We start from the raw sequence: 24,423 nt of genomic DNA, 5'->3' as shown, positions 1-24,423 counted from the left end.
TTATCGTTCCCAATTAGGATGGAGTGCCTTGTGGATTTAAGATGTGCAGAAAAAGACCGAATCATCACACCTGCACACCTTCCCACAGTGTCTACGAAGGTAAACATCAGTTGTGTTGGTTGATTAATTCAAAAACATGTATATATCTTAATTCCTTTTTAGGACTAAATTTAATGTTAGTATAATGTTAGCTCTAGTTCTGTGTGGATTACGGTGTGTTGCCTTGCTTTGTTAACATTTTTTAACATATTGTTAAATCTAACAGAACCGAGTTCACAGTAAACATCTACGCCTTCTAAGAGATAATTTATGATTTACTACGAGTCATTTACAGACACTAACTCGTTCAGCGTAGATCTAACATACCTCAGTATTAATTTTAGCTCCATGTAGAGTAAATAAACGTGATGCTCCCTTGCCTTAACAATGCAGTTTACACATTTAACTCTTTAATTAACTGTTTTATTTAATGGGAGTTCTACTGAGTGAAACATGATGCAGAAGACCTCAGTTATATGTAAAAAGTCTGTTTTATCAGGTAATAAACATTATCAGTGTCTGAAAACCAATAAAAGCACATCACTAATGTTGCTGGCATTTGTTTTTATATGATATGAAAGACTGTGTCAGTAACACATTCTCAGCCTAGATAACTAAACACAGTTTAATGTATGATTACTTCTCATTGGGATTTTAATAGCCATGAGAAATACCCTTCAAAATCTATTTCAGAATCATTAAACTGTCTGAGAGCTGAAACATTGACTAAAGTTCTGCTGTCTAAATCTTGAATAAAAAAAAAAAAAGAATCTGATCTGCTGAACAAGAATCCTGTTTAGACAAATCTCCTCTCTTCTCTACCATGCAAAGTTACACGAGGCACTCAAAGTTCTGTGGTTGGCAGAGATCAACACAACAGGTTGGATCAGATTATCTCTGTAAAATAGGATATATGACTTTGATATTAATTCTTTCTGTCAGATATGACCTGGTTGGAAAGACGATTTACCCAAGGGGTTGTAAATCTGAGGCATAGCTAGCTTGGTAGCTACATGATTTAATCATTTTTTCAAATAATGAGACAAATAATAATGACAATGGCAAAGTTAACTACATCTTTGTAAAGTGTAATGGATAAAAAACACTCCAAGAAATGTACATGTTATATGTAGCATTATTCTATTCAATGAACACCATATGCTTACGTAAGTCCCTATTTAAAAAAACATAAACATAAAAGTGAATATATAATGCAGCTATGTGGCCTCTGGTGATCTATTCATATAGAAATAACCCTAATAAAAAGGGAATAAACTGCAATAAGGGCAGAAAAGCATAGTATCATCTTGAGGTTCTTTATATTAAACAATAGGCTTGGCTTATATGACATCATAGAAGTAGTTGACTTTTTACATGACACTGGCACAACGACAGCTATGATATAGATCAGTCCCTAAGACCAAAGTTAAGTGTTGTCTCATTTTCACCAGAGCTGACAGTCCAAGCATAACTAGTGTTGATGCAGAAAAACTACACTTAATCTATTAAGTAACATACAAAAAACATCAACAGAAATACAGCATGGGGAGACTACTACACTGGCAACCACTGTATGGGTACATAAAACATCAAGCAGTATCCAAGAACACTGGTATTATCAAGAGTATATTATCAGTGTTTCTTTTTCTTGGATTTCTGGCTATTTGGGTCCGCTGGGGCTCAAATCAAATGATAATGCCAAAGACAGGTCTGACATTAAAAGGAGGGAATGAGATATGAAATGCAAAATATTCCCGACTATACCTCTGCACTAATAAAGCAGAGATGTAATTAGCTTCCACAGAAGCTAAAGAGCAGCCTCTCAGTTATTGGTTTGGGTTGGCTCGGGGACATGGCGCCGCCGGTCACATGAATACATATGCATGTCGTTTCCATATCAAGCTTGTGTTTCACAGAGGGCACGCCATAGGTGGTGAGAGGCTTGCATTGCCATTTAGAGGCTGTGTGTGTGTGTGAGTGTATGGATAGATAGGGGGTGCATCCAGATCTCCCCCACCCTCTCCACCATCGCTACCACCACACCAACCCCCCACGCCGGTGGATAAAGGTCCCTGTGCCTTGGCAGGGGGCCTTGATTGATCCCTGTGACTAACACCCAGGCCACGCAGGCTCGTTGCACCCACACTGTGAAACACGGACCACTGGAGGAGGATTCACCACAAAGCAGCCGGGGGTGCAGTGGGCAGCTGATGGGATGTGTGTTCATGACCCAAATGGATGAGAGCACTGGTGGCAGTGGTGGCACAAGACGGGCCGACAAGCTCAGCAACATGAATGCTGCTGGATGTTTAGTCAGTTACTGTTATCGTTATCATGCAATCACTTGTGTGTGCGTGAGTCTGATCAATGAACCTGCAGCTTGTTTGCAGCTATTTTTTAATACTAATGGGCCAATCAGCCTAATTTTTTGCGCACCTTCATGACTGTATGCTGAAGGGCCTCTGTGCTTCACAATTTTTGAAAAACTTTAAAATTCCTTTTTTTTATGGCTCCATGCTGGAGACAGCTGTGGCCACAGGCATTTTGTTTTAGGGCCATCCTATTCTTGTGAATACGATATCCCAAGAACACCCGGAGGGAACTCCTTCAAACTGCACAAATGACCATTTGAACTCAAGAATTAACTGATTAAATTTTGGTGGTCAAAGGTAAAAGGTCAAGGTCAGTGTGGCCTCATGTCCATCCCATTCATGTAAATGTGATATAAGAACACCTTGAGGGAATTCCCTCAAACTTGGCACAAGTGCCCACTTGGACTCAAGGATGAACTTAGATTTTAGTGGTCAAACGTCAAGTTCACGTTCACCTCATGTCCATCCTGTTCCGGTGAAGGCGGTTTCCCAGGAACACTCGGAAGAAATTTCCTCAAAATTGTTTCAAGCGTCCCTCAAAGTATTGCAGATATTGCATTCATAAGAATGGGATAACCTGGAACAATAATGCCTGTGGCCACAGTTGTTGGTTTTTAAAGGTTTTTCAAAAATTGTGAGAGGTCCTTCAGCATACAGTCATAAATGTGTACAAAACATGGCTGGACAGTCCAGTCATGTTCAAATTAGCGGCAGATAAGATGTTGGTCTATTGATTACGCACACAATCATGCACACACAGAAGCGATCGTATGATCCCCTGGCAGAAATGATAATAATAATATGCAATTAAATTCCTTTTACTAATCAAATTGTGTGATCTAAAGGGGGCAACATCCAAATATTCTTTTTGGATTACCTGGCAGAGATCTGCACTCTACCGATCTTCTAGTTAATTCAGTGGACCACCCACACTCAAGCTGTAATTAATTCCAAACATTAAAAACTGTGCTGTAATGTGGATGATGTTCTGATGAAGGTGCATTGTACTGTATGTCAAAAAGCCTTGATTTGATGTGGCAGTTAACAAAAATATATCAGTATTCCATATTTTTCTAATTTGTCTTTTCAGCATTTTGGAGTGCCACCATTTTCTTCATGGATATTTTGGAGCAACTTTATAGTGGCACTGTGGGACGGCACCCAATCTGAACATAATCGAATCTTGTGGCTGCTGAGTTTCCAAATCTCTCCATCAACAATTTTTGGGAGGTCACTTTTAAGTTTTAATTGAGTCACATTTATTTGTAAAGCCCTTTTTTAGCAAAACAGAGACATCACATAGCAATTCATAGAGCAACAAAGGATGTAACCGCAAGGGCAGAATGAACTCACTTTGCCGGTAAATGACGGAAAAGGCCTGGTGGACTTTAAGATCCACTGGCAACAGCGATTGGTGAACAAAACGTTTTGTTCCTTATTCTGCACGTGTGTGTTTTCTTGTGCAACTAGTGTCTGTGTGTTTATGCGCATGGATGTGTGTCCACCATGTAGGACAGGGCTGGATTTGAGGGGCTGAGGCTGAGCTCGGAGGTTGGCAGAGGGCTGAGGGCCTCGGCTGGCTCGCCTGTGATTACAGCGGATGTCGAGTGTTTACAGAGAGATGAGGAGGGGAGGAGGGGGGGTGCGCAGAGACAGCTGCTTTCACTCTGTACTGTAAACTACACATACACACACACACACACACACACAAACACACACAAGCACTTACACAGAAGGCTGTAGCTGCACTGGAAACCCCACAAGCCCTGCAGTGTGTATGTGTGTGTTTGTGCTACAGCTGGCCCGCTGGGACCAGTGGCTCAGAGTGACAGCCATACACACATCAGTCCCCCGACTACAGCTGATCATGGTGCAGGCTGAGTGGGTGAGAGGCTGGTAAATGCTGACTGACCAGGCCGGCCGTACACAGCTGATTCTCTTTTTCGTTCTTAAAAGGATGTTTGCTCCTCTTTCAAGTATCTCTTTCTCTCAAATATCATCAAAAATACTTTCATGAATAAATCTGCCTTGACTTGCCTACATCAAGCTAATGGCATGTTGCAGTGTTGAAGATCAGACTCAGTAGAAACTCACAGGGGACTCTGAACAACTCGTAAAGTGACTCTAACTCCTGATTTCTTCCTTTGTGATTTACAGGAAACAGCGCAGCCAGCCACCTCTGTGCACAGGTCAAGTCATCATGTTCATGCTGCAGGTTTCTGGACGTGGTGTGAAGACACAATGACGTCTGAGCGATCGCCCCGCAACACTGAGCTCCGTTCCAGTGTGTTTATATCCTCAGGTAAGAAAAACCGCAGCCAACAATAAACAGTAAATGAGACTGAGAGGTTTCAGACATCAGTAATCAACTAAGGTCCAGCTGAAATCTTAATAAGTTCAATGCACGCTTTTTGCAGTGTTTACTAAGTACAGGATTTCTGCAGGTTTCAACAATTTAAATTGAAGACTTTTTAAAAACCATTATGAATGGCACTTTAGACGTATTTCACGTCCATACTGGCAAACACATAAGAAAGATATGATGGAAAATGGGAGTTGGTTTCATTTTGTAGTTGTTACGTGATTAATACAATTTTTTCCTCATTTTTAAAGGTTAAAGATTCAAGATAACCCTTTGTCATTTTCTTGTGTACTTGCAATCATAAAAAAAACAAAATACTGTTCCTGCCAGCCCGTAGCAGTGTACTAGTACAACTCTACATATCTAGTGAGGCCAAAGTTAATGCTACTTCATAAAAGTAATGTTAACTTAATAATCTAATCAATTTTTAGGACCTGTCAAAATCAAATTAAAGATATTTTGAGACATTTTAAGGCTTATAATTAAATTTTAAAAGACTTTTTTAAGGACCCGCATAAACCTTGTAGGTACAGCCCAACCAATTTGGATTTTTGGGGCCGAGGCCAATAACAATATTAGAAAGTTGAAAAATTCACATATTGATTTATTGGCCAATATTGCAATGATCTCTCAAGCATGGTTATCAACGACTCATCAAACAGATATATAACAGATATGTAATGGAGGCAGGATACTTTATAGTTAACAAAAAACTTTTTGTTTAAAGTGACATCACTCACTTTCACTATAAAAAACATAACTATAAAAAAAATCAAACAAATACAAAAAACTGTGTTAAACTTGAATTGAAAATGATAAAATATACAAAAAACAGCCTCTAAAACTACAAATAAATTAATTAAAAAACAATGTGCATTATGTTCTGTCAGAAAAAGTTTTTAATATAAAGTGACATAGTTATGATAGGCTAATAATGATCAACCGATATATCTGTTTGGCTCTGATACTAAGACTAAAGATGATAGTAAGGCTGCAACTACAGATTATTTTCACTATTGATTAATCTGTTGACCATTTTATCAATTAATCGATGAATTCTTTGGTCCATAAAATGTCAGAAAGTGGTGAAAAGTGTTGATCAGTGGCATCTTCAAATTGTTCTGACCACAACCCAAAAATATTCAAATTACTGCCATAGAGGAGTAAGTAAACCAGAAAATATTCACATTTGAGAAGCTGAAATCAGAATTTGGACATTTTGTCATGAAGAATGAATCAAAAAGATTAATCAGTTATCAAAATAGTCAGTGATAAATTTAATCATTGACAACTAATCGATTAAACGACTAGTTGTTGCAGTTCTAGATGATATTTAAAATTTGTACTGCATTTTCACTCAAAACTGCTGACTGAAAAAGAGTGAAAAACAAATGAGATGAAGATAAAGTCAACACAGGTCCATCACTCATTAAATTTTAAAATACGTATCAGCCTCAGTGACCTCATGTTTGACTTGAGGTGTGTGTTGTTGGAAGGAAACAAATGACCTGCATGTACACAAACACATGGACGAACACATGAATGGTGTTGAGGGAGCACGCACTGTGTACCTTGTTTAACACATTAAGTGCAGACGATCACTTGACCTGTATGAGAGGAAAATCTCCTCCAAAATGTCAGAGACATGCGTGACAGAGGCGCTGTGCATTATTGGGCTCATGTTGAAACCAGTGCGATTGTGTGTTGAGGGCTACTGTGATCACCGCAGGGGGAAAAAGGTTGTCAGTAACAAGCGAGCCTGACAGCTTAATTACCAACGCAGCTAAAGATTTATTGGTTTATCAATCAGAGCCCCGGGCGCTGCTTTTCCCCTCAGGAGACGGGAGCCATTACCATGAACCCGTTGGCCCATGTGACCCAGACACTCTTCTTGCCCCGGCCCGGTCACGCCAGGGCAATCCTAAACCCCTGCTCCTGTCGATGCACGCATGCACACAATATGATACACACACATAAACAGTGCTCTCAGATTTTTAGGATATACACATATGTTCATGTGCACTCATGCGGGGACGCAAACAAACAGAAAAAGAGGCATGTATGCAAACATGTAGATGCACACGAGCACGTATAGGCTGCACACACACAAATACACAAAGACTCACACAAAACGTGGACCACAAAGGCCAGCATGTGGGCGATGAACCTTTTATGTTTTGAGACAAAAGCGGAGCTGAAGCAGAGACAAGACCAGAGAGACAGAGGGAGAGAGCAAAGCTGCGGGCTAAATACCGTATGTTTGACTTAACCAAAAGGTATTTTCAGAACCGCATCCAGAAATTCCAACCATCTGGACACAATTACCTTATTTCTAAATTAAGATTTAGCTCATTTGTAATCCTGTCGATGAGTTGTGACACTGACACAAGGAGGGCTATCGTGAGGGTGATCTATTGGCTGGCAGTGTGTTGCTATGTGGTGGGCGCAGCAGAGAGAACAAGAGGGAGAGGACCACCGATCAACCAGCCTGGCAGCCGGGCAGGCAGGCAGCCAGGTGGCCAGGCAGGCAACTGGGATAAACACTCATAGCCTTAGCTGAGAGTGTAGCCTGTAGTCATGCGGAGGCTTCTTAGTGAAATGCTGCCCCCATGTGACGACTGCCGGGAACAGCAGGCGCTCTGCAGCCGCTCTCCTGGCGAGAATGTACCTGAAAGAGCCTCCTCCAGGGTCATTGAGCTTGTTTTTCTGATTCCCAGAGATCTGCACTGCCAGGCCCACGGGACTTTTGCCCGTTTGGATGATGGCTCCCTTCCCCATTGTGCCTGTTAAGAAAGAGAAGAAGAAGAAAACACTAAACAAAACAGGAAAGGAGTAATGTTATCATTGAAGTGTCCCTTTCTATCTGCGTCAAATATCCTCCTGTCTAACGACTACCTTCAACTGTGTCTGTCATCCTCTCAGGGGTAGATGGAGAGGGGGGGTGGGGTGGGGGGGAGCGGTACTGTCGCTCTCCCCAGGTTGGTGCGGAAAGCGTCGCTCTGTCAATATCACTGCGCTTCACCGGCTCTCCTTACACTCCTAAACCGCATCCTGCTCCGAGACACGTTTTCCAGAGAGGCACAAGGACTGCCAGAGTGAATTTAAACTTGATTTTAACAGGCATGTTCCTAGCCAAGAGGCACAGAAAAGTATTTTTAGAACTATCCCCGCATTCCAATTTATGGGCATAAAACAACCTACAGATCTTTCACTGCAGGCAATCTTGGGGAAGGGGGCAGATCAAATTTGTATGCACCTCCAATCGCACACACACACATACACAGATGCGCACACACACAAGCAAAAAAAACAGGTACAAACACGTACACACACTACACACACCACCTGAGAGCACACAGCTCTCTTCGGGGAGTGTTACGCCCGGTTGGTGTTGGGGCGATATTTGTGGGCTTCTGTGGGAAGAGTGTTTGTGAATCAGTGTGAGTAAGCAGCAGCGCAAATGTTTGAGAAGGCTTTATAACCAGACAGGAAAAAACACCTGTTCTCTCTGTGGCTCCTGCCTGTTTACACATCTTACAGCCTACTGAGGGAACATTTAGAGTTTCACTAATGGCTATCTGCGTTTAACCGATTTCTCTGGCTCTTTATTTAACCAGAAGGTCAGGCGAAAGTTTGGAAATCTTGAAATATCTGGACGAGCACGTAGCCTTTCACTGGGAGAAGTAAAAATTGAGGGCCAGAAACAGGAGGAAAGTGTGTGTCAGAGAAGATAAAAAAAACGTGGGCGGTTTAGTCCGGTTGTACTGAACCATAAAGCGTTTGGTTCAGTTCTTTTGGGTTGTGTCATACTCTGGTGTGGACCAAACAACCACTCACTGGTCCACCTCGAAAGGGTGGTTTCTGACCGCTGTCAAGTAGACCCCGGAGTGGTTCATTTCTGCTGTGAAGACCATTTAAACCAATCACAGAAGCGTACCATTGCATGTATCCTTTCTTTAGTTAAAGAAGGCTTTCTCCTTCCTGTTTTGGTGACTGATGAACTTGTAGCGTATTTGTTATCAGAATTTGGACTGGCAGGGGACAAACCTGGACTCATGACAAAGTGAGAAATGTCTGCATTATTAAATTATTTAAAACCCACTGTCTTCTGAGACATTCATATGCACGGTCCTCTTAAATCTGATGATATGTGCTCCTGATAAGCGCCAACAAGAACACAACCTGACGGTGCACAACGATGTACGTCATTCAGGTAGAATTGAGGCAGTTTGTTGTCTTTTTACCTGCTGACTGGATGACCAATAATAAATCACAATTTCCACCACTCATGACTGGTGTCCAGAATGTCTGGACCACTTTGAGTTTTACCTTTGTGAATGTAAAGTGGAGCAATTGGAAAATTGAAACAATGTATCTTCTTCGCACTGGTTTGATTCAGGAACCGAACCTTTAGATACGAACCCGCCAAATTTACAGAACTCTTTTCTAAATCCTTCCTCTTTAATTGAATTTACTATAATCTTGCATAGATTTTATTTCTATTTTTCTGAGAGACACATGAACAAAAGAATGCATAAATAAAAATGGTAGGTACCATACAAGAGATCAAATTCAGAAGATTCAATCAAAAGTTGCTGGAGAATGTCTTTACCTTGCGCTCTGACGGACTGTGTGATCACCACGGGCATCCTGACCTGACCACTGACGGTGCCTGCTGTCTTAATACCCTGAGGAAGGAAAAACAATAAAGATTACGTACTTTTGTGGTAATACTGGGATTATGACCCCACACAAACTGCAACAGAAAGTCTTTCAACTGTTCTAGTCTCTTAAATGCCTTTTTTAACACACCGAAAGTCTTATGAAATCTAAGTGGGAGAAAGTATTGAAAAATATTGTGATCGTGATACCACAATTTCCCATCGCCACTCGCCTTATGAAATTGATTTATGCATGTCTTTTTGTCTGATGACCACACAAACGGTTCAGTGTACCCACGATCAACAAGAAACTCTTAACCCTAAGATGCATAAGTGAGTCAAAATGACCTGGTGTTTGTGTTGTTGCAAAATATTTGTAATTAAACATTTTTTTAATTATTATTTCATATTCCAGATATTCTCCAAAAAAGACTTGTTGCCGATATTTCACGAATATTATAAAAGTAATATAAAGGTGCTATTTTAGGTGATATTTAAATCATTTTGTTTTAAATTTATGTTAATAAATGCCAACATTTATATAGATTTGATGACAATTTATTTTGCCTTGTATAAAACTATACTGAGATGGTGAAGCTGATTTAAATCATTATTTCAGGAAGCAAAAGATTGCTATCAGGTTATAGTTAAGAAACTTTCAAACCAGGGTGCTTAACCAGAGTGTTTATCCCATGTACTGAGGCTGTTGGTCCTCTGCAGCGGTCGCTGGTTTGATTCCCCCCTGTGACCCATTTGCTGCATGTCATTCCCCCTCTCTCTACCCTCTTGCCTGTCATATCTTCAGCTGTCCCTATCAAAATAAAGGCAAAATAATCTTTAAGAAAGCACTATTTGCTATTTTTTGCATGTAACAGAGGAGACTTTCATGTGTAATGAACATTGATTCAGTTGTAACTGCTCAGAGAGAACCACTCGAGATTTCAATGTTGATTTCTAGTTAAAAACAAGCTAAAATGTGGTTACAACACTAGCATCTGCTAAATTAAATTGCAAACTGTAATTATAATGAATGTGTCACAAAACAAATTTGTTTAATCAGTTTGTTCATTTGTTTAGTTGCAAGTTGAAAGAGCAACAAAACTGCTGGTGGATGAGTGGGTTAAACACAGGACTTCCATCTCAAAAACGGGGGTTTGAGGTGGCAGGTTTTTGGTTTTTTTTCAACAGAAAAATTTGGGGATCTGAAGTAATGATGGCTAATATCTGCACACTGTAAATAATTAAATGTGTCTAAATGTCACTATTGCAAATCCCAGTGACATATGGTCTAAATGTGAACGTTCAGTCAACCTCCTCTTGAAGCAGTCGATAAAAAAAATCTAAATTTTGAACCTGTTCTGAACGTCTTTTAACAAAAGTATCTTTTTGAAGGAAAATGCTCACTGGGTTGTGTGAGATTCACCCCTTTTTCGCACAAAACGTCTGTTCTAAAAAAGGCATTTTTTTTATAGGATCATATTTAGGTGGTTTTCAAAACTTTTCCTTTATATGATTCCTTAACACATGTTTTTCTTTCATTCAGAATATAGTAAGGACACAAAATACATTGAGTTTGTTTATGTTGCAATTTGTGTGAGTTTGACCCCCACGTTTGGGTAAAATGCCTGGACTACGTGATATTTCAAAGAACAGAACAATTTGTAATTGAGAGGGCAGATTAAAAAGTATGAAACTGCATGGCTGCTAAACCCCCATGAGGAACAGGCCAGGGAGAAATCAATTTTTACTCCTCTTTCAGACTTAGTTGCCAGAAATGATCCAGAGACAAGCCAGCTGAGAGCCACTTGAGTTTTGTAACCTGATTTCTGTTCTACTGTAACATATTAAAAATATTAATTGTGGTAATGCAGGATAGATGCAAAACAGACACAAGGGTGATGGATTTTAGAGTGGCTATCCCTCCACACTGAACTGGGAATGTGGGGATCAATTTAAATGCACAATGAGGATGGATTTCTGTCACTGTACGTGACCTACATTTGCTTGTATTTCCAGATAAGACAAAAGCAATAAGAAGTCAAGACCACAGTGAAAAAGTAGTTTAGAAGAGGGAGAAATAGTAAGAAGAAGGAGCAGGGGGGGGGCGGGGGGGCTGTGCTGGGCTATTAGAGTCACTTCCTTCCTTGGTAGCAGCCACGGGCCCAGCCTCGGGCTCAGCCATCCATTCCTACCAGTTTGCTTCTTGCTGCATATTTTTTAGCCTTGTTTTCCATTCCCTGACACATGCTATATTACTGTTCAAGCTACTGAAAAAAGACAGAGGCCATTTTTCCCAGAGATCCACTGCAGGGGCCTGCGAGAGTGGGAGGGAGAGGGGGAAAAAAAAAAAATACATTCAGCACAGGCAGAGATAGCTAGCACCTCTGGCCAGGCGGCGACACAGTTAAGGCGAAAAAAAAGTCAGGTAGAAAGTTTGGGAATCAGAGGGTGAACCCACCGCTTATCTTTCATGTCAGTTTTTCTGCTTTCAACCATCAATTATCAAAGTGACAGTAACTACTAGATTTTATTAGAAATTATTGCAAACAATATGATACATATGATATGTAATATATATACTGCAATAAAAATGTTTTGATACTTTACCTGAATCTGTCAGTATCGAACATGATATTACATGGTTAATTATTTTATTTTACTATTTAGATTTTATTTTGTTTATTTTTTGTTTTGTAGATGAACATACATACTTCAAACATTCATTGCCAAAGACAATTCATGACATTTTTTTTTTTTGCACGTTTAGGTCATGGCTGGCTACTTCTGGTATATTTTATTAACGAAGGAGAGCAGAGGCAATTCAAGTTGAAAAGAAAAATAAATTCTGTCCAACAACAACATGGACCTTTTATCATGGTTTTGTTGTTCCTTGAGTTTTTGGCACAGTATATTTTGAATAATTGCTAACACTTGTCACATACTAGTGGTATCATAAGTGCTAGCATTCTTCAAAAAGTTCACCAGTGATTTCCCACAAAATCCAATCCAGAAAAACAGAATTTAAAACTGGGGGTCTTGGCAATGGTCTTGTTTGTTTAAAGTTATCATGCTAATATTTTAAAAATCTGTGTGTTACAAGAACACACACATTTGACTTACGCAACTGGTAAGACCGTAAAACATGCACATTCAGCACACACACAGCTTAAAGGACACCCCAAAATCAAAAACACCCACAGTATTATTTATGTATTTATGTATCATGCTAATGACAGCGCAGGACGTAAACATACTGGATTTTTGTGGTTGATGTCAATATTGGAGTAAAAAAAAATCTAATATCAATATATTGGACAATATTCTTCATATATTATTCATATATACATATATACAGTATATACACATAACATGCCACTATAAAAACTAATAATAAAAACTATCTACATTATGTTCTGTAAAAGAATATCAGTCAACATACACACCACTACTGATATAGACTAAGCCAATACTACTCCAGTGTCAGGCCGATAAAACAGGGCCATATATCAGTCTGCTCTTGTAGGCAGATAACAGTTGTAACATCACATGCTGGGCTGCATCGTTGCATCATCATATTTCCATTATGTCTGAGAGAAGACAGACATCTCTACAGCAGATATTCCCAAAACTCAAACCAAAAGGCTAAGGCTAATAATCAATGATGATGTCATTTTAAAAGAAATCCAATTACGAAATTATATTTGAATTTGACAGTTTTGTTTTCTACCCTAAATGTGTTGAACCTCAGATATCCTGCAACAAAACGAGTTATATTACCATCAACTACAGTATCTCCAGTTACAGTGTATTTACCTCTTAAAAGTAACATTTCGATCAATATGCATAATTGCATGCCCTCGTGCAGAAGGTGTAAGGATCGAAGAAACCTTAGATAATATAAAGTCATATCTACAGACTAAGTTACAGTCACTATACTTTACATTAATTACATTTACATTTAAAAATGTTCCACATGACTGTAAGAAATGTTACCCATACTGCTGTGGTAAGAGCAGATCTTTTTTAGCCTAATTCAACTTGCTGTCTGGTTTCAGACTGTTGATGTGCCAGAGGCGATCATTTACTAATGTTTTGTGTGATAGCTTATGTTGGTGTTTTATTCGTGTGTGTGTGTGTGTGTGTGTGTGTGTGAGAGAGAGAGAGAGAGAGAGGCAGAGATGGAGAGAGAGTGAGAGACACCAGAGGCATGTTCTGGACATAGACTGCGGCCGCCACATTGCTTTAAAATTGACCCGGGGCTGACCTAGTTACCTCGCTTCACCCTTCAACGGTTAACGGGTGGAGGGAGGGAGATGAGAGAGCGATGCGGGGGTAGATACAGTCAGAGAAACTGTTTGAAAGAGATGGAGGGAGAGCAGAGAGAGGGGGGGGGAGGAAAAGAGAGAAATCAAGTGAGAAGAAAAAACTAGTGAGGAAAATAGTGAGAAGAGAGAGGAAGAGAGGGAGAGGGGGAAGGAGGAGGAAGAGTGAGAGAAAGACTGAGAGGAAAAATGCAAAAGAGAAAGAGTGAAACCCTCCAGCTCGCCCACCCCTCTGCCTGGACCAATCTGAGTCTGACCTCACTTGACCCGTTCATAGACGCCTGTGCTCTGTGAACACAGCATTTTCAACGTGCGAGTGCACACACACACACACAGCATTACCCACACACCCACATGGTAATGCATTAGTGCTGTGAGTGTAGCGCGGGACCCTGCAGGTTACCTGGCCTAACTTCAGCTCTATCCCCACACTATCACTGGATGAACTGCCCACAACCTTGGGCCCTAGTTGTTCAGTTGCCAGGGGAAAGGTTGCCCAAAAAGATCTCTGACTGGGATTGAGCACACTATGTGGCCACAATATTTTCTCTTTCTGACATTTTTAGGAACAATTTGCAGTGTAATATAGTCAAATGCAAGTAATGACTATTTTCTTTATCAACTAATCTGTCAATCATGATTGATAAATTGATTGTTTGGTCTATAGAATGACGAAAATTGTGTGAAAAATGCTGAAAGTGACATCTTCAAATTGCTTCTTTATTTCATCTTTATTGTCATAAATGATAAAGAAAATCAGCAAATCCTCACATTTAAGAAGCTCTCACCAGGAAGTGTTTGAAATTTTAGCTTGAAAAATGATGATGCAATTAATCAATTATCAAAATAGTTGGCAACAAATTGAATAATATTTTTGACCAAATACTATTTTAATTGACTTATCGTTGCAGCTCTATAGTCAAACAAAATGACGATACGACATTTGCTAGGGTCTATATGCAGAGTCAGTTCTGGGCGGGGCTAACAGTGGCCAGCACCCAGCTGCTACACAATACTGCATATCAAGAATGTGTAGGATCCCACGTACACTGCATAAAGTATGCAACAATGTCTCTCCTTGTTGTTGGAGGTGTAAAATTTGTGATGGAGGTGTCCGTAGAAAAACTTAAGATGTTCTAAATTCTACCTGATCCACAAGTCTGGATTTTGGGAGACACGCAAGGACTTCATGTGATCTATAATAAAAAATATGTCATATTACTCACAGACACGGCTGGAAAAAAGTGTATTCAACAAAACTGAAAATCTGAAGAACCTCTTTTGCACAGGCAATGATTGAATAAATTACCATCCTATAGTTACACCTAAAAAGAGCTTGTGTAGTTTAAGTGAGAAACCAGCAACTTATGAAAAAATACAGGGCTCTTTTTTGCCCCCCTGGCTAGTGAGTTATTATGAAAACTTGTTCTTCTATGCTTCTATTATCTCCTTAATGTGGTAATATATACTATATTAACACACATTAGGGCCGCATTCCTTACTTTATTAAATTAATTTTTTCTATTTTTCAGAGAAAAATGAGGGACAAATTTCTACCATACCAGGGCTGTGCATGTGGGGTGGAAGATATTACTTTGTTTGTTTCTCTGTCTGAATTTCACATCAGTATCTGTTACCTAAAAGATGTCTATTTTGCTTCAATAAAAACATCTTTTAAAAAAGAATACCCTGGCATGCCATTTAATGCACATTATTGAGTAAAGAATGTTTTTAACCACAGGGTAAGAGTATAGACCCTGCTGATGACACTACCCTCAGGAAGTGTTGTTAAAGCCCCCCACTTTAACACATTAATTTTAGTGTCACCTGATCAAATCTGTAAGAGCAGGGCGATACTGCCATGCACTGCTGTCTGCCACACTTTGTTTTGTGATACTACCATTATGAGTCACCAAACTTTCTTTCTTTCTTTTTTTTGAAAATGATGATGTATTGAATTAGAAAGGAAAAATAATTGAAGAACATACTCACAAAAATAAATAATGTCACTACATAATAAAAGTATTAGTGCAAAGCTGCAATGATAAGTTGATTAATTCATTTGTTAATGGCCAGAAAACTATTTGACAATCAAATAATAGAGTGCTGGTTCCACCTTCTTAAATGTGAAGATTTAATGATTGTCTTTTTCATACATGATAGTAAAATTAATTTCTATATGGCGGCTTTGCATTGCACTATATTTTCATTATCTTTTTAATTATCATACTAATATAATAATAACAAGTCAGATAGTTTGTTGGCCTAAAACAAATAAGTAAACTTCATTTATATACCACCTTGTGTACACTCAGTGTAGCACTGAAAAGGACAGGAAATGATTTTGTTTTGTTACTGTAAAGTTCCTGAGTCAGGTACTTCTCATCAGCTGTAAAAGTCTTGGCAGGAGTAAACAATTATCAACAAGGTGCCCTTCAGCCACATGCCTGACCACCATCTGCTCTGGTCAGTGGCCAGTAGTACAGTTTGGTCACAATGAGCAGCTCCACGGAGTAAATATGGTGGTTTACAATGTGTGTGTGTGAGTTCTCAATAAAGTCCTCACCTAGAAAAATAAATATTTTCTCTCTGTGTGGAGGTTGAATGTTGTTCCTGTATCTGCAAGGAGATCTGTCCAGGTTGTTCTCTCAGTGCTCCCTGTTTAGCTTACTGTACATGTCCTCCTTTCCCACAACTCCTTTTTGTCTGGTGAACTGAGAGTGATTCCTCAGTGAGTCTGTGAGCGATGCGACTCTAACTCACTGTTGGCCGTGTGACTCCCAGCCATGGCACTGTGACACTCTCCTGCCTGATAATTCAGCCTTGTATAAGACCTATCAACACACACATACACACACACACCACCACCACCACCAACCCCGCAGGTCTGCATCCATCACATTGTAGCACTTCTCAATGAATGTAGGAATTTTGTAAGTAAGTATTTGTCACATATATTACCTGACCACTGTGGCTCTTCACCTCTCCATCCTCACACACTTCACATTTTTGTGACCATTTACACTCTTGTACTCTACAATGATCCAGCTTCCACTTACACACATATGTGTATTTAAAGGGATAGACTGGATTATTTTAAGTGCAGATCTACAAGGTATTCATTGATAAACAGTGTATCACAGGGACACGTGTTGGTTGGCATGCACCCAGTTAGGAGAAGCAGAGAGGAGCACCAACATGGAAGCTAAGCAATGTGCTACTGTAGACAGGATAAGCAACAAAAACTAGTTTATCCCCTTAAAAAAGGTACACCTACAAAAAGTCCACATCAGTTTAAGTGTATGTATAATTAGAATATTTTTACCACTGTAATAGTGCTCTCTCAAAACCAATCAAACTCCATTGGCAAAATCAATAATGGTAGACCAGAAGCTCCCATGTTCTGCAGGTAAAGTTACAGACTTTTCCCATACAATGACTGATAAATCATAAAACGCCACATCAAATAATCCAAACTATCCCTTTAATGTAACTGTAATGTTACTGATTTCATCTTAAACCTAAACTGTAAATGTAAATAATGTGATATAACTGTATTTGCAGTGTTATGTTGTTCCAGCTGGGTGCTGCATCGCTGCATACGTACCATGGCAGCTGCATGTCCGAGTGTCCCAGCGGGCAGCGCACTGGCACCCACAGTGGTGCTGACGCTGTTCGGGTGGCGTACGCGGACAGCTGGCCCAGCCACAATGGCAGGGGGGTTGCCGCCGGGTGCTGGTTTGACTCCCTGCTGCGGGGGCTGGGTCAGGGACTGCTGACTATTCAGCAAAGACAGCCTGAGGGCCGGGAGGCTCTTCTGTTGACGGGCAGAGAGAGGCCACAGTTTGTAGTCAAAGAGTAGAGCAGACAGACATGCATGAGAAAATATCATAACAAATGCTGCTGTGGTCACTGGCTAATTTAGCATAATGCTATCACTAAAAGATGGTTACAGGCAGTTAAATAAGCACCTGCTGAGACATGGGACAAAACTTGCATTTCTCACAAAATTATTCATGTGGTGTTATATATTACAAAAACACATTTACCCTTACAGTGAAGATTTTCAGGACAATAAACCAACAGTATGTTTAATATCGTATATATACATGAAACATAGCAATCAGACACTTCTGATAACCCTCTGTCACAGCCGACCTGAGGAGCTGATGTTGCTCCATACAGACTATTTCAGGCAGATTTTTGACGTAAGCGACCTAACATTGCATGACAACATGTGTTTGTGGCCGGGTTGGGCGGTCGGGCGCCTTGATGTGACGCTCATCACGGTTGGCTGGAGAAACCTGCCGGCTACTGGCAGGGACGACTGCGGGGGCCACTGTCACACACAGTCAGAAGTCAGGCCAGAGGGGTGTGTGTATGTTTGTGTGTGTGTATCAGTCTACTGTCAGGCCTAGCCATCACTGGTCCCGGTGCCACGGAACGGACTACTTTACGGGGTCAGTTTAGGAACATAAACGAGAGGTCCAGCTTAAGGAGCCAGGTCAGGGAATGATTTAAGGGGCAGGTTACGGAGCAGCTCGGGAGGCAATTTTATCTTAGAGGTCAATTTAGAAAGTAGCTAACGGGCCCGGTTAACTGTCAATGTGGGGCCAAAGTAAAGAGGGCTATTATGAGACAGGTGTAGATGGCAAGTTTAGAGGTAACTGTCCTCAGACTAGTTTGTGATCAAGTTTTGAGACATGAGGAAGACCATTTGGAGCCACTAGTTTAAAGAATCTGCTTCAGGAGCAGTTTAGAGGTCAGATTAAGGAATCTAGTTCAACAAATGCCTCAGTCGGTGTGGGAGGCAGTTTAAAGTTGATAACACAGTTTGAAAGACGGTTTACAAGCAAGAAACACACCTTGAGAAAGGGCACCAGGTAAGGCTGCGGAGAGGACTTGAGCTCAGTCTGCAGCCGGCTGGTGAACTCCTCCGGTTCGATCTTGGCATCCTGTCAGGTGAAAGTTAAAAGCATAAACAGACCACTAGTTTAAGCACACCGAGGTGATTTGAACACAACAAGATGACATCCCATCACCGGAGCTGATCGTCAGCTGCTCAACTCCCATCCTGCCACCTCAGGGTGCAGCTCATTAATGTGTAACCGTGTATAAGATGAAAATTAATGATGGAGCAAAGAGGGTTTTGGAAGGAGTTTTATGCTGCCATCTACAGGCTTCAAATATTCAGTACAACAACACAATAAAGAGTTAACTTTAACTTACTTATATTTTAAACTGCAAAAATTCACACAGTTAAGTCACACTAAAAATAAACAGTAGTCCATCAGATATATATGAGAAATTTGGAGTAGCCACAGAAAAGAGCCAGCTGTCATGGTTGTAAATATCAGAAAAATTAAAAAAATAAATCATTAATAAATAAAATACTCTTTTTCTTTTCAAAAAATGCTGAACAATATGAGTCAACATGATCTGGGCCAGAGTTCCTGACAGTGTCCAAAACCTTCTCAACTATACAGCTGCAATACTTCAGTGACGGCCATATGAACACTGTTTGTTTGTTGGTTGGTTTTTGAAGCTCACCAGCAGGTCCTGAACCAGAGCCTTGACGTTCTTGGAAGTCTCAGGGGACGGAGAATTGTGAGATGCCAGCTTGATGAGTGTGGCCAGGAAATTCTTACACTTCTTGACATTCTCTTGCATTTCCTGTAGGAGATAAGAAAAAATGATTTATCTTTTGAAGAAAAAAATGATTTGTCTTTTGTGCAAAATGAAACAAGGACAAAATACTGGCAGCTTGAGCTATAAATTGTCTAAGATGCTTCATGATCAGTTTTTTTCTCTGATGATAACCATCATTTAAACAAATTTTCTTTTTGATATTGCCATTAGTCTAGACTTATAATATAGGACCAGAATTTAAAATTAAAGGGCCAGTGCGTACATTTAGTGGCATCCAGCAATGAGCTCTCCCCATCCAAGCATGTAGGACAGGTCTATTCAATTGGTGGCCCGTGGGCCAAATCTGGCCCTTTAAAGACCTCAATCCGGCCATTGATCATTTATAAATATGAAAAGAAATCTTCAAATGCGAAAAAGGTTAATTCATTGATTATGTATGCTGTTAAGCACATATATATTTATTTTATTTTATTTTATTTATTTTAAATGTTTTAACTTTAGGAGAGTTAAACTAAATGAAAAACATTTAAAATGCAACATTGTTTCAACTTCTAATCTATGATTGAAAAGGTTTGTTGTTTTTCAAGTACTTTTGTACAAAATGTTTCTTTTCCAATTTTGAATAAGTGGCAAAAAATACAAAAAAGGTGCACTGTTTTAAATATTTAAATTTCTAACTTTACAGGCACAGGAGACAGACATAAGAAATTTAAACATCCAGCCCCTTGGCACTTTATGTTTTTCTCAAATTTGGTCCTTCTAAAAAAGTAAGTGAATAGGCCCAGTGTAGTGCCTATGGTGGCTGCAAAACTTGCGTGAAATGCAAAGGCTCTATGCAGAGCCAGTGTTTGGTTTGTCCATTCTGAGCAACTGTAGAAGCATGATGGTGCAACATAGTTGATGTGGTGGCGGAAGACAACCCGCAGCCTCAGTCAATATAACCGGCTCATTTCAATGTGAAACACAATGATTCTTATTTTCAGCTGAATATATAGTAATGGAAACATATTTAAGAATATTATAGTCCATTTCTACAATGTTCTGCCAATAAACCCACATAAATATCACACATTGGACCTTGAAAATGTTGTGTCAAATCCTAAGCAGTTAGGAACAGGGCTTGTATCTGTACTGCATTTCTTTTATTAATACCTGACAAAGACACTACAGAATTAAAATTACTTGGACTGATAATGAAACTGACAATCATCAGTCACAAATCAGAGCATAGTGCACACTTAGCACGCTGCCCAGTCATCTTTGTAGCCAAATGAGACATGGCACCTGTCCACTCAAACTGCCAGTGGCAACAGACTGTAGCTCCTGTGAGCGCTCTGCGGCCTGATGGAGATGTGAGAGTCTCTGTCTGTGTGTTATTCTGTATCTCTGTACGAGTAACGAGTGTGTGAGCTTACATCTATTATGGCTGCCTCTGTTTGTCCATGTGTTCCTGAATCCATGGTGGGTCTGTGCCTTTATGTTTGCGTCTGCATGTCCTTGGGTTGGTATGCACTTGTGTGAATGTATGAGTGTGAACGTGTGTGGGCATGTGTGAGACTCTCGGTGCACGGCCAGCTGTGTGAGGCGGTGAGGCTGCGGGTCCGGGGCTGAGCTTGTGACACAGCCAGCCTGCTGGCAGATGTGACAGTGCCTGCGCCCTTGAGGGTGGAGTGTGGGCGGTGAAGGGGATGGGGGGCTGCAGAGAGAGAGAGAGAGAGAAAAAAGAGAGAGAGAACGGACCTGGGACACGACAGGAGCTCCGGGGGCCGCGGCGATGCCCGTCTGCGGAGGCTGCACTGGCTGGGAGGCAGCCTGGGCCAGGGCCTGGGGGGCCATAACCACGGGGGTCTGCTGTGGAGCCGTCACAGCCACAGCCGGTGCCACGGGGCCCTTCTGGAAGAGCAAGGAAGAGACAGAGAGATAAACAGGACGTGACGCCTCCCTCGCAGCAAGGCCACAGAGAACAGGAGGCAGGCGCCACAGCGCTCCTGTCACATCTGGTGTCCTGACTTCAGTGGACATCGCTTAACAGACAAGGAGGAGGAAGGGGAGGTGGTGACAAGCTCGAGGCTGGGAAAGATGGGAGGCCATCAAAGCTTTTCTTCATAGTCACCTACCTGACAAGGGAAACCACCTATCAAGATTTGTTCCTGGTCATACCAAACATCAGCCATGTATTGTCTATTTTCTCATGTGACCAGAAAATATCTCACATCCAGAACACAGATTTTGCTCAACAGAGGAGGTGCCGTCAGCAGTCTCTCACTCTAAAGCCCTCATCACCTCTTAGAAATCTCTCAGGGCCTGTTCACACTTGGCAATAAAATACATCTTATGTGATGCAATCATAAGCGGACAGTTCTAAATACAGGTGTGAATGCACCCAAAAATGCATAGAGGACACATTAGGGTCTGATCGCTCAAGCCACATATGGATGGGGGCAAGGCCACATGTAGGTCCATATATATGATGTACTCGTGCAGTATGGTGTGAACTGAAATACTTTTGTAGCTGCACTGAAGGCCAAGCTAGTTAGTGTGTCTAAAACGAGAAATCTCCAGAAGGGTTTGCTTGAAGGCTGGGAACTGAAACCCAGTGTCAGTTCCTATACAAACTGTATGTACCAGACAGAATTGCAACAAAGGTTTTGGTGCCTCATTTCGATTTGTCTTAAATGCCTGAGCTGTCCAATGTTTGCCTCTGGTGGTCTGAAATGGGCATTACAGGCAACAAAAAATCACTGTACATCCCTTCACCAGTAAACATTACTTGCTCTGTATCCACAATTAGCTAGTAGTCACTTTAAACACAGCTAAAAGGTCTCAAGCTTAACAGTCTAAAGTGTTGCTGTATTATATTCAAAAGAATTCCAACACCAGAATGTGCAAAAAAAAAAAAAATTAAGCATTTTTTTAAGTTTCAGTTCAGGCAGTGTTTAGCATTTCTGCAACAGTATCAGAAAAAAACCCAGTGATACCCGGCACTAGCCTAGACAAGGTGCCAAACAGCCACAGCGATCCTCTCACAGTGAGTTTTCTGTTTAGCCAGAATCACAGCTCCTACTCAAATAAACTCAAATCTAAGCATAGAAATAAAATCTGCACTGCATTTCAACTGCATCAAGATACAATCTGAATACAGTATTTGGACAGAAAACACTGGGTCTGTTCAGACCCGCAGTTCTGCAGAAACAGGAGAGGTTAACTTAAAATATTACCTCCACCAGTGCCAGTGTACAGTACAGGATGCTATGATGAGTAGCCAGGGCAGAAATACCCAAGAGCTATACTTGTTTCTGTTGGTGGAAGTCAGTTATTATTCCCATTTTCTCTGCAAACAACTGGTGGCTAGATGGTGTTAGAAATAAAACCAAAATCAAATGATTATATCCCACAGCAACTTGTAAATGCTCATAAAAACGTAAACGAAAGACCTCACAGCAGCCATACTGATATAAAATAGTATAGTAAACACATGTGTTACAAATACTACTAATCGAGGACCCACTTTATTTAGTGTAGCAGAGCTTTACCAGTGAACCAACATGCACAACAGCAGCACCCTGACTCTGTTTGACCTGAATGGAAAGGAAAACTTCATGAGTATCATTGGGAACACCTGTGTTTACCTGACTATCATGTCAAAATGGCTCCTGTGACAAAAGTCTATTATGAATTGTGATTGGGACTTTATGTGCTGGGGGGTAAGGGGGCAGTCATAAGTTGCAAGTTGGCACCAAACAGCTTCATGCAAATTTGTTAGAAAATATAACTTAACACAAACAAAAAATGAACAAGGACATTCTGCAGAAAACTAATAGTAACAGTGTTAGTTTGTTGTGTCATGTCCCCACCCCTTTTTGGGTGACAACAACCATTTGAATTTGACTGGCATCAATATACATTCCAAGGTCTTTGCCAGTTTAAATGCATCTCTCATCTGGTTCGTAACCGACTGGGTGACCTCTAGACACTATTTCTTAGCATCAGTCATCAGAGATGCTAAAGGAAGAAAATGTGAGGCAGAGGATTGAAAAACAGGCAAGTAAGGAGGAGGCTTATCTCACTGGGCGGAGTGCAGGACAGGAGGAGGAGGAGGAAGAGGAGGAAGAGGAGGAGGTCTGGAGGGCAGGGCTGGAAGGAGTGGGAGAGGCAGAAGGTACCATCTTGGCTGGGGTCAAAGGACACTGCCTGGTGGTCTGAGAGGTCACGGGAGACTGCAGCAAAGAAAGAGAGCAACACACAGAGGCAGAGAGGAGAGAAGGACAAACAAGAGAGCATAAAGATATCAGAGAAAGTGGCTGAGGACTAGGAAACAGGGGAGATAAATGAACACAAAGCACCTCAAAAGAAATACAGTAAAGGTGAGACCGTTTCAGTTTCAGAGGTGAACGAACGAGTGAAGATGAAGTGAACAGAGGGCAGGGAAAAGACTGGGACAGCACGAGAGAGACAGAACAACAGAGGAAGAAAAGAGCAGTAGCGTGCCTCGCAGACAGATGAGGAAAGGTCATGACAGCAGGAAAGAAGAAAGAAGGTGGCAGAATGTTGGTGGTGCTGAAGACTGAACGAAAGAGGAGCACGTTTAGTCAGGTGGCAGTGTGTCATGGTGTCATACTGCTGAAGTCTCCTGACAGCCAACTATACCAGTGACATTTCCCTATACAGAAGCTAATGTAGGGATGGTCTTACTAACAGGGAAAATTATGTCTCTTGCTTTCCTGCTCTAAGAACAGGAGAACAAAGTCGGAAAATTCTTGCAAATAATTTGACCTTAGTAAAATCTTACCAGCATGTTTAAGCACACAAGAAACTTGGTGGTTTGCTAGTCCAGAGGGAACAGCAGCAGATGTCTGATTGTCTGTGTACACACAAGATGGCGTCTTTTTGGCTAAATGTTGCAGCATACAGTAAGCCATCTTTACAGAGGCAACAAAATGCAGTCGGTATCAGGTTTTAATTGGATTTACCTCACTGATGACACTGATGGCACAGCTCTGTATTGTAGCATTTAATAC

The 24,423-nt window shown here is 40.8% G+C and overlaps 1 protein-coding gene across 7 annotated transcripts in view; it reads right to left on the bottom strand.

Moving 5' to 3' along the window:
* LOC146333220 (transcription initiation factor TFIID subunit 4) overlaps window positions 1-24,423 on the bottom strand; it is a 122,000-nt gene that overhangs the window by 80,040 nt on the left and 17,537 nt on the right. For 4 of the 7 annotated variants that reach the window (XM_084720977.1, XM_084720984.1, XM_084721030.1 and 1 more), the window contains exons 3-9: window positions 23,473-23,622; window positions 21,146-21,298; window positions 19,307-19,429; window positions 18,622-18,711; window positions 17,364-17,573; window positions 9,386-9,461; window positions 7,442-7,556 (exon numbers count right to left, since the gene is read on the bottom strand). In XM_084720977.1, the coding sequence (XP_084577103.1) occupies window positions 7,442-7,556; window positions 9,386-9,461; window positions 17,364-17,573; window positions 18,622-18,711; window positions 19,307-19,429; window positions 21,146-21,298; window positions 23,473-23,622 (917 nt within the window). The remainder of the gene's footprint in view (window positions 1-7,441; window positions 7,557-9,385; window positions 9,462-17,363; window positions 17,574-18,621; window positions 18,712-19,306; window positions 19,430-21,145; window positions 21,299-23,472; window positions 23,623-24,423) is intronic. The other 3 variants (XM_084720994.1, XM_084721012.1, XM_084721021.1) reach the window with 3 other exon arrangements.

This window comes from Lutjanus erythropterus, chromosome 1, assembly GCF_056507025.1.
Source record: "Lutjanus erythropterus isolate fLutEry1 chromosome 1, fLutEry1.hap2, whole genome shotgun sequence".
Lineage (NCBI taxonomy): Eukaryota > Metazoa > Chordata > Actinopteri > Lutjaniformes > Lutjanidae > Lutjanus > Lutjanus erythropterus.
The sequence above is the reverse complement of the archived record's forward strand: the minus strand, read 5'-3'. Positions and strand labels throughout refer to the sequence as shown.